This window comes from Myotis davidii, unplaced genomic scaffold, assembly GCF_000327345.1.
Source record: "Myotis davidii unplaced genomic scaffold, ASM32734v1 scaffold88, whole genome shotgun sequence".
NCBI classification, from domain to species: domain Eukaryota; kingdom Metazoa; phylum Chordata; class Mammalia; order Chiroptera; family Vespertilionidae; genus Myotis; species Myotis davidii.
In genome coordinates, this window is record NW_006300377.1 from 5,070,663 (window position 1) to 5,081,582 (window position 10,920).

Here is a 10,920-nt window from a genome sequence, read left to right on the forward strand (position 1 = left end):
GCTTGGTCTCCTCCACTGCCTCTCCTCTTCCAGGACGGAGTCCAAACCCCCTGCCCCAGATTCAAGGCCTCAGTTCCTGAAGCCTCCCCTCTGCCGCTGCTCTCCCCAGAGGGGCATCTTACCAGCCTCCCCCAGCACATGTGCAGACATCCCCGCCCCCAGCAAGCCTCTGAGCCTTTGCTCATGCTATTCCCCCTGCCAGGAACACCCTTCCCCTCTCTCACTAGGGAGGGCTATGGGCCCTTTACCACCTGACCCAGACGGTCCTCCCCAACCTCCACCACATACTTCCCTCTTAGGAAGTTTCCACATCCACCAGCCTCCCGGGTTGTGGAGGGAGTTCCTTTGGGCCAGAGCCTGCCTCCGACCACGGATCAGTCCCTGTGTGCGGCCCTCCCTCTTTGGGGAGCCACTTTGGAAGAAAGAAGCACCAGCCTGCCCCTTCTCACGGATACTGGTCCCAAAGGTCTTCAGTCCCGGAGTTTCAAGTCAGGACCAAACCTTCAACTGCAGCGCCAGACCCCTCCCTTGTGGGGCACCTTCCCCCCAGGGGAGCACCCGCCACCGGCTCCCTCGCCTGTGGAGATGGAGAGCTCACCACCGACCCCAGGCGTGTGGCTCACAGGGAAGCTGAGCTGAAACGGATGCCCCTCACCTGCCCTTCCACCCCAGCCCCAGCCCCGGGCCCCAAATCTCCCTTCTCCCTCCTCCCAGGAGTGGGACCTCAGACAAGTGACTGCCTCCCTGAGCCCATTTCCTCGTCCCCGCAATAGGGGTGACAGTCCGCATCGTGAAGACTGGAGGGAGCAGATGGCTTCCATGAAGGTGTTCACAGAACATTTGTGTGGTGCTAGTTTTTAATACATTCATTTCTATTTAAGATAAACAGTTTATGAAACACACCAAATGGGGAGTTTATCCCATGTTTAAATAAACGTAAGGGTTCATTCGTTACCATTTCTCTCCCAGGTAAGGAAGCCCGTCATGAGGAATGGCTTCGGTCATGTTGTGCTTTGTAACTGAGCAGCGGCAGCCTTCGTTCATGGCTCGGAAGTTAGTTAACCTTCCCTCCCCGCGGCATTTTTCAGGTTTTCATGTCTTACGACGAAACCCCAGTTCACATTGTCTGAGGGCTTGATGGACGCCTTGGGTGTGAACAGCGACGCAGAACTGGGCCCACGGGAGCGTTCTGACCAGGAGCACCGGTGGGCACACGCAGTTTACGGGGCCTGTGGATTTCCTGTTGCTTGCTGTGTTGCAGTCTCCAGTCGTATTTTTAAACAAATGTCTACCTCTGAAAACACTCAGATTCTTAATAACTATCAGCGCTTGCTTCTGTGTGCATTTTCGTATGGAAAATAACACAGTAATTAATACATGATAATACAAGAACCAACTCTGTGCTTCGTGTACTCACAGCTGTAAACCTCCTGGTGCCCACCCTGTAGCGGTGATGGTTTTACTATCGTTACTCTCAGCAGAATGGAGAGCGAATGGCGCCCGTCCCTGTCCGTCATCATTACACACGTACAACCCGTCACACAGCCAGGAGGAGAGGCAAACCACTCTGCAGTCTGAATAAACAACCCCACGAACACAGAGTCACCCTGTCCAGCATGTGTCCCCCACAAAGTAAAACTCGGAGCCCTCTCTGTACCCACGAAGCATGTTCTCCCTGACTTCTGCACCGCGTAGCTGCAGATGTGCACGTAGGCCGACTGCAGGAGACACTGCTGTTTTCCCACCACGAGCAGACTCGCTACAAAACCCTGCTGATGTTCCCTTAAAATGCACGTGGCATTACTGCTTCCTGAGCCGAGCCTCCGGACGCCTGCACTTCGCAACCCTTTCAAGTCACCTGCTTCCCTTCCCTTGTGCTTGCCTGACAGCGGAGGCCCCGCCAAGATGCTCCAGTGTCACCAGCGCCACTACGTGCTCCCAGCACAGCGTTCTCAACAGCCAGGGTGAGTCTTGCTCAACCCGTCTCTGACTGGCCGGGGCTGGTTCCGTTTTGGACATGAACATCTTTTTCTTATTCCCTTCATTATTGGCAATGACATTGGGAAGATGGGTTTGATTATATGCCCTGATGGTTGAGTCCAAACCCCCTGCCCCAGATTCAAGGCCTCAGGTCCTAGAGCCTCCCCCTCGGTCACCTGGAACCGGGTGGCTTTGTGTGTGTCTGTCTAAAGGATTCTGGGACTTGTGGGCATTTGGGACTCCCACCTCTTTGTCACTGAGTTGACACGCGGGTTTAATATGTGCTGCTGCCTAATGACTAATGATGTGTCCCTAAATGTTGTTACAAACGTTGCTTGTTTGGTTTTTCACCAGTGAGAACTGAAATCACTAAAAAAATAAAATAAAATTGTGCCCTCAGGAATAGAGAGCACCCCCCCGCCCCAACGCCAGTCCCCAGTCAAGGAACATTCTGATGAAATAGTCTCCTTTAGGCCTGTGAATTCCTTGTTGCTTGTTTTGTTGAGGCTTAAGTAATATTTTTTTTAACAAATGTCTACTTCTGGAAAAACTCGGTTCTTAATAATCATCACTGCTTGCTACTGTGTGTATTTTCTACTAGACTGATGCCCAAACCATGCCCGCGCTGCCACCCGTGCTGCAGCTTTCCTTAAATCAAGAATTACAAAATGCCGAGGTGTCCTTTACCCGCAAAGGCTCCTGCAGTTTCCAGAAGCTGTCGGGCAACACCAAAGATTTCCTCCTCCGTTTTATAAAAAGAGGGGTGATCCGAATAATTGGGTATTTTTTAAATTCTCTCTCTATATATTTTTTGTTGTTTGTTTGTTTAGTCCTCACCTGAGGATATTTTTCCACTGACTTTTAGAGAGAGTGGAAAAGAGAGGGAAAGACAGAGAGAATACTGGTGAGAGAAACACATCGTTTGGTTGCCTCCTGCACAAGCCCCAGCCAGGGCCTGGGCCGGGAAGGAGTCTGCAATCGAGGCATGTGCCCTTGACCAGAATCGAACCTGGGACCTTTGGTCCACAGGCCAATGCTCTATCCACTGAGCCGAACTTGCTAGGGCGATTCTACAGATTTTTAATCAGCAGAACACTAGAGCGAGAGCTAGCCTGCTCCTAGCACGAGAAAGTTGGCAAAGCAAATGAGAAGCTCAAGCTCCCTGAGTTAACGTCGTGAATATCTGTAATTACATGTAATGTACACAGATATAATAGTAATAGAATCATAGATAACATGTAATCATACAGAATATAATTACGTGTGCCCTATAATTACATATAATATAAATATACTGAGGCCCAGTGCACGGATTCGTGCACCGGTGGGGTCCCTCGGCCTGGCCTGCACCCTCTCACAACCTGGGACCCCCTCAGGTGATGTCGGACTGCCGGTTTCGGCCCTCTCCCCGTCTCCCCTTCCCCCTGAGATTCATCAGTCTGTTCCATGTTTCCATGCCTGTGCGTTGAGCATCTGCCCCCTGGTGGTCAGTGCGCGTCATAGCTACCGGTTGAACAGTCGCTTAGGCTTTTATATATAGAGATTCACCATATAATTATATATATTTATATATTTATGTTTTTTAAGATGGGGGAAAGAAACCACGTACAGAGACTTGCGCAATAAGTATCCACAGATTTTTTTTAGCTTTAACTATACTTATCAATTAGTGCCAATCATAACATGAGATTTATGAGATAAATTAGAAGGCCCTAAAGATTGGTCCATGCCCTTACTGTCTGTATTTTTAATCTGAAAAATGGACCATGATTATACCTTAACAGAGGGCTCCATTCTCCTCCGTTCTGATGTTGTTCATTATTACACCCAACAGACCAGAGGGACTTAGTCTTGTCCACCGGTCAGATTACCCCTCACACTTGCCTGAAGGCCCCTGCTTCAAACTGCAGGTCAGAAATTGAGTCTGGAAGAAGCATCCAGAGATGACGGCCTCAGCAGAGGACCGTGCCAGCCACACTTGGCTCTTTATACTTCAGGGAATGGACAATGGCACCGGCGTCCAAGCTGACGCCATCACCGTGACCGGACACTGCCTGGGGCCAAGGCAGGGTCCACGAGTCTTTAGTCCAGAAGCAAATGACTTTGCAAAGTGAACTAACTACCCAAGATCAGCAGAACAGGAACACGGCCCAACACTGGATGGAAGTGATTTAATTCTAGTTAATGGTATTTCCTAACGGGCATGTGAGAAAACCCTCTTTTGCTTTGATTTCCCTCTAATCCTCACTTTAGGAGGCCATATCTGTTCAAATGAGAATAAAATATTCCTTAAAAGGTGCCTTGTCCCAACTAACCCTTCAGAATTCTGGAGGGGAAACACTATAAAAATTTAACAGAGATATAAACCAATGAATGATCAGGGAAATTTAAAAATAACAGTTCTATTGAAAACCATACAGGTCATTGGCCTTGTCGACAACACTCAGAACAAGTACTAGAAAGCAGTCCACGTGACGTTACCGAGACCCTTCTCTTCCTGCGATCATCGCCGGCTCCGTAAGCAGGTTCAGTGGGCACACCTTACACCTGTGGGCACACCTTACACCGTGGGCACACCTTACACCTGTGGGCACCTAGAATCTGTCCTCCTTCCTCATAGGACTCAATTGGGTAAATCAAATTTGTAACCATGACCATGCCAGAAATGTCACATTTAAGGACAAAGGTCATTTAATTGGGCACGACAAGCCTGACAGTCAGAAGCGAGGACTGGACTTCACCGGTGGCCCCCCAGGACACCGGACTGGCTCTGCTCCGCGGCAGACCCCAGGGAGCTGTGTCCTAAAGGTTGTAGAAAAAGTCATTCCTGCAGGCCCAGAAAAGTGACCAACTCGGGGATTCTCCAAAAAGATGGTACCTGCTGTTCCAGGTTACAGAGCAAACCAGACGGGGTGAAGCGGCTGGCTCTAGGTTCCCGATCTTAGATAATAAGAAAACTTTGCGGCTTCACACGGTCTCCTGGCAGAAGTCAACTCTCAAACCTTAGCGTCACATGCTCTAATTTTAACAACCATGCAACCAGCGGGGCTTGATTACATATAGTTCTCTGTACATAAAACTGGCCAAACCTTAAAAAAAAATCATCAAAATAATGACAAAAACCAGACAATTGCTGAAGCGAACTTAGGGGCCAAATCTACAGCAGGGGAGCATGAGAAAGGGAAGGGCGGACTGACTCCTTGTCCTGTGGCCGTTCTGCCATTTGTTTGTTACCCTACCTACACATCACGCCCCAAATCGGAGCGACAGACAGACAAAGCCTGCCGCCCCCTGACAGAGCGCCCCGAGAATGGAGAGAAATGAACACATAAGGACAACGAGACAAGTCAGACATCAGGCCCCTCTGTCGAGCATTCGTCCCCAAAACAGAAAACCTTGAGCGCTTTCTGTGAGTTACCAATTCCGCGGCAAAAACAATTTTATCCCTGACGGCGCAAGGCGGATACTGGCGAACATACAGCATGTTACCGATCTCACCGCCCTGGAGAAAAGGGCTGTTTCTCCCCTCGGGAGAGATGAACTGCCATCTCGAAAACCCTGAGTTTGTTTCTTTAAATTCCCATGGTATTTTTATTTGGTGAGCCAGTCTCTTTGATGTCTGTCCTCCCCTGCAAAAACATTTCTCTCCTGCAAGCATGTTTCTCTTAGAATCTCCCTTTCACACTGGACTGGAAGGTAAGCCCATGAGGGCAGGGATTTTTGTCTGTTTTGTTCATTGTCGTATTCCCAGCACCTAGAATCACATCTGGCTAATAGAAGAGGTTCTGTAATTATCTGTTAAATGGCCCCATAAAAGCTAGTTCTAGTTATTTCACAAATATTAAACAAATGCGTAGATGCTTGTGGCACACACTGGGGGGTGTGGAAATGGAGACCAAACCCTGGCCTTCAGGAACTCCCAAAATATTGGGGATGATGGGCAAATAGCCAGGTAAGTACAAGACAGCCTCCCACTGCTGTGATGGGGAGGCCCAGGGCCTGTGGAACCAGCTCAGGGGGGCCCAGGAGGACTTCCTGGAGGAAGTGGACTGAGAGAAGGATAGGACAGGGCCAGAGAAACAGGGTAAAGGTGGGGAGGGTGTTTCAGGTGAAGGACACAGCATGTGCAACGACCTGCAGATGAGAAAGGATGGGAAGGATGGTGTAGCAGTGTGAGCTGGTGCCAGTGAGGTCTCCGTAGGCCATATCATAAACGGCCTCCCTCGAATACCAAAGGAATTTGGTCTTGACCCTGAAGGCAGGGGCACCTAGAGAAGGTCCTTGCCCAGGTCCATGCATGGGCACAGGTGCTGAGCTGAAACGGCTGCAGGCGGGCACTCACCTGGTGTGCTGCTGGAGGTGGGAGAGCTGTCGGAAGGACTTATCACAGTAGGAGCAGTGGTAGGGCTTGACGCCCAGGTGGATGCGCAGGTGCTGGGCCAGGTAGGAGGCGTTGGCAAAGGACTTGGAGCAGTGCGGGCACTTGTGGGGCTTGGCCTCTGTGTGCGACTTGGAGTGGATCTGCATCTCGGACTTGGTGAAGAAGGTCAGCGGGCACACCTTACACCTGTGGGCAAGGGCAGGTTCACACCGGGAGACGCTGCACCCCCGCCTGTACCGCTCAGGGGCGGCCTTCTGCCTGAGACCGTGCACCTGGACTGAGCTTTCCTGTGAGGAGGCTCTGGGCACAGCCCACCTGGGAGAGGTGGGAGGCAGGCTCGGGCCTGGACAACCTCCAATCTGGAGGAGAAAGCTCCTCTGCCTGGGGGCCCCTTTCCAGCAGCCTGCGCAGCAGGCTCACCCCTCACGGGGAGGAGAGGCCCAGAGCCACACCCACAGTTCTGGGGGAGCGCTCAACCGGCTGCACCTTAGAATCACTGCGGGAGCTTTCAAGAAAGACTGACACCTGGTCCCCCCAACAAATTAAATTAGAATTTTTGGAAGTGAGGCCCTGGTTTGGCACTTTTTGAACTCCCCCCAGTGATTCTAACGTTCAGGGTGGAAGGGAGGAGGAAACAGACTCCCATGACCCAGGCTGTGTGCCCCACACTCACTGCCTCTGAAAGGATGTGGGTGCAGTGGACTTAGCCCCCCTCAGCCCCTGGGGTCCCTCTCTCCAGCCCCCATTGCTGTGCTCCTGGGGACAGCCCTCCGCCAGAGCCTCTGCCCCAAGCCCACCTGGACCCCCTCCGGCCGAGACCCCCACCTGTATGTCTTGCCCTCCTTGGCAGTCTCGCCTGAGGCCAGGATGGGGTAGGGGACTACCAGGACAGGCGGGCCCCCTGGGTTCTCCGCCTTGATCTTTTTGCGGCCTCGCTCGGACTTGGGGGGGCCCAGCAGGCCATGGCCCTGGATTGTCTTGATGGAGTCCAGGAGGGGGGGGCTGGTGATCCCTGAGATGAGGGTGGGGGACGAGGCGATGAGGCGGCTCTGGCTGGTGGTGGTGGGTGTGGACGGGGTGCTGGTGCCCGTGCCCGCGCTGGACTCTGATGTGCTCACAGCCGGGGTCCGGGAGGAGAGCCCTAGACCTGCGAAGACACGGGGGTGGGGGCAGGGGTGAGGGGCAGCTGCAGAGGCCAGCTCAGCCCTGGCCACCCAGCTGTGTGACTTTAGCAGGTTACTCGCCTCTTTGAGCCTCCCCTTCCCTTTGTAAATTATTGTCCAGGAGTAACTAAATGAGCTTGTGTATGTGTAAGATGCCTTAGATACCTAAGAACTAAAATGAGTTAGATAAAAGGCACTTGGAAATCATTCAAACTACAGAAAAAACAAAACAAAACTGAGACACAAAGATGTTCATGACTGTGTTAGTTATAATAGTAAAAATTAGAGGCAACTGAAATTTGTAACATTAGGGAAGGAAGGATTTGATGAATTTTGATCAATCTCCTCTACTAAACATTACTGCCCATTAAAAAGTTTGTATTTGTTTTATGGAAAAGTAAGAGGAGATATACCAAAATGTGATGTGGATGGTAGAATTAAAAGTAATTTTAAAAATATTTTTGGGGGGTGTAACTATACTTTCAGACTCTTTGACAATAAACTTTTTATTTTTACTTCTATAATAAAAGTTACTCTTTTTAAAATGAGGGGACCAGAGCCCTGGCCGGTTTGGCTTAGTGGATGGAACATCGGCCTGCAGGCTGAAGGGGCCCTGGTTCGATTCTGATCCAGGGCACATGCCCGGGTTGCAGGCTCGGTCCCCCGTAGGGGTTGTGCAGGAGGCAGCCAATCAATGATTCTCTCTCATCATTGATATTTATCTCTCTCTCCCTCTCCCTTCCACTCTGAAATCAATAAAAATATATTTAAAAATAAAAATAAAATGAGGGGATCAGAAACATTTACAATAACAGATTAAGTAGACCAAACAATGAAAATGGTATCATGTGGTGAAACTACGCTTTTTTTTTTTAATCTTTCTGTGCACTGAAAGAGAGAATACCCAGCACCAGCACAAGCATGTTGTAGGCACACATGCAGCTGGAGGGTGCACTTATCACCTTTTTTTTTTTTTTACGCAGGCCGACGCTCTATCCACTGAGCCAAACCGGTTTCGGCCACTTATCACCTTTAATGAAGGACCGCATGGCAACAGCCCTTAAAATGTTAAACGTACGTAACTTTTGACCAAGCAATTCTACTTCTAGAAATCGCCCTAAAGAAATATTTGCACATGACACAAAGGCTGTATGCATGGACCTTCCGTACAAAACTGTGGTTGGACAAACTAGACATGAGCTGTTTGTCCTCAGTAGGGATTGCATAAAGAGATACGTCCGCCCTCATTGTGGAGGACTGGGAGCCACAACAGGAAGACAGGTGTCACCCAGTGACACAGCGAGAAGGCCAAAATGTGCAGACAGTACGAGCCCCTCTATTTTAAAACACACACCCGAACTGCATATGTATTATACAGAGACAACATATGTGTGTGAATGCACAGGAATGCATGTGAGAAGAGACACGCCAAACTAAATTGTGTGTAAATTGTGGTGCTCTCCAGGGAGAAAGAATGTATTGGTAAAAGGAGAGCTTCATACTTTGTCTATTTATTTATATATTACTTGAATTTTTTTACCTGGTGAATTCCTCCATTTTTTACATCTGTGATTAAAGAATAAAATAAAATAAATTATAGAGAAAACAATGAAATGCTAATAATGGGACTAGGACTTTTTCTCCTTTTTATCTTCAATTTCTAAACTTTCTATAATGACTTTGTATTATCTTTATAATAAAAAAATGCACTAAATACTAATGTGTCCCCCCAAAATAAATACACACTATGAATGATTTAATTCCAATGGGTTAAATCTGAAAAGAAAGAAACATCAGTTGAGCGATCAGCTGTTAAAGTGTGTATACAGTTTTTAGGGACACCCTGTATGTTTATGATAGAATGGCAAGTAGGAAAGCAAGTTAAAATCATGGGTACAGCCCTCCCACAAGCTCAGCAAAACACACACACACATTAAAAAGCAAACAAAAAGATGAAAGAGGGAGGAAACAGGCCAAAAGGCTCTCTAAGCTGCTGGGCTAGGAGCTAGGGGATTTTGAGTGCTTTTTTCCCTTAGTTTCTCTGTTTTCCAAGTTTCCCTTAATATGCTTATATTACTTTTTTAATATTACTTTTATAATGAAAAAATAAATTTAATAAAATCATAACGGGAGAATGTGCAGAGTGTGGCTGGGGCCTGGGGGAGGCTCACGGGCCCAATAACTCTTGGGTGTCTCTGGAAGGAGGAGGGAGAAGGGAAGAGAGGCAGGGGTGCCTGGCTGGTGGCAGGGGTGAGCCAGGGGAAGAACAAAGGCCCAGCCACAGTGGCCACCAGAGAAAACCCGTCTGCCAGGCACCCCCAGCTCTGTGACACTGCACCAGGATGTCCCCCTGGCACCCTATCCAAGACTGAGCTCATGACCTCCCTCCCCTCCTCCTGTAGTTCCATCTCATGGGCAGTGCCTGGGAGTCTCCCTCACCTCTTCCCACTCCTCACCCCTACATCCAATCTAGCAACCAGCCCTGTCTATTCTTCTCAACATAACTCAGACCTGTCCTCTTCTCTCAGTCCCCACCACCTTGCCAGGGTCCCACCATCTTCTCCTGCATACCTCTCCGTCTCCATGCTTGTCTCCCACCAAGCCAGTTTCCACTGCAGTCTGACCCAGCTTTCTAACCCAAATCGGAGCCCTTCCCTCTCCTACTTAAAATCCTTCCATGGCTCCCCACTGCCTGAGGCTCCCCACTGCAGAGCATGGCTCTCAGGCCCCTCACAATCTGCTGCCCCTTCCTCTCTAGCCTCAGCAGAACCAGGACGAGCACAAGGATTAGCACATGGGCTCTGGAACCTCACTGCCTGCCTCTGCCTCTTCCTCCTGACTGTGAAACTGGGCCTCAGTTTCCTCATCTGTTGAATGGGGACATTAAAGTGAATGCACAAAACTGCTGGTTTTTGTAAGTCAAAAACAGTCCAGTGTTCAACCTAATACTAACAGTACCCACCTCACAGGACTGCTGGGAGTGGTAAAGTGAGTACAAGTGAACATATACCGGTGCTCAGCTGGAATTAGCTGCCATAGTGAGATTATCATCACCATCATCTTCTGGCCTACTCCTGCTTTCTACACATGCTCACTTTGCACATGCTGTTCCCTCTGGCTGCTCCATTCCCTAGTTAACTGCCAAACCTTTCCTTGCATGTAGGCTCCTCCCGGGAAATCTCCACCCCCCACCTCCCGCCCCTCCAACCTGCCCCAGGTCTGTTCAGGGTTCCTCTCTGGATTAACCTCATGAGCCCCTGGTGGGCCCTCGTCCTGTCGATTTAGTGGGGTAGGTCCTCCCAGCAGGGTCAGAGGAAATCTGGTAGCTGTACCCATTCTGCCCTCACCCAGCCAGGACACCCTCGCCACGCCCCTAGCTCCGCCCCCACCAGGAAG

At 49.8% G+C, this 10,920-nt stretch overlaps 1 protein-coding gene across 1 annotated transcript in view; it reads right to left on the minus strand.

Annotated features, from left to right (window-relative positions):
- ZNF362 (zinc finger protein 362) overlaps positions 1 to 10,628 on the minus strand; it is a 19,803-nt gene extending 9,175 nt beyond the window's left edge. The window contains exons 1-4 of the mRNA XM_015572781.1: positions 10,620 to 10,628; positions 9,065 to 9,140; positions 7,187 to 7,508; positions 6,323 to 6,547 (exon numbers count right to left, since the gene is read on the minus strand). Of these exons, the coding sequence (XP_015428267.1) occupies positions 6,323 to 6,547; positions 7,187 to 7,508; positions 9,065 to 9,140; positions 10,620 to 10,628 (632 nt within the window). The remainder of the gene's footprint in view (positions 1 to 6,322; positions 6,548 to 7,186; positions 7,509 to 9,064; positions 9,141 to 10,619) is intronic.
- Between the last annotated feature and the right edge of the window lie 292 nt (positions 10,629 to 10,920).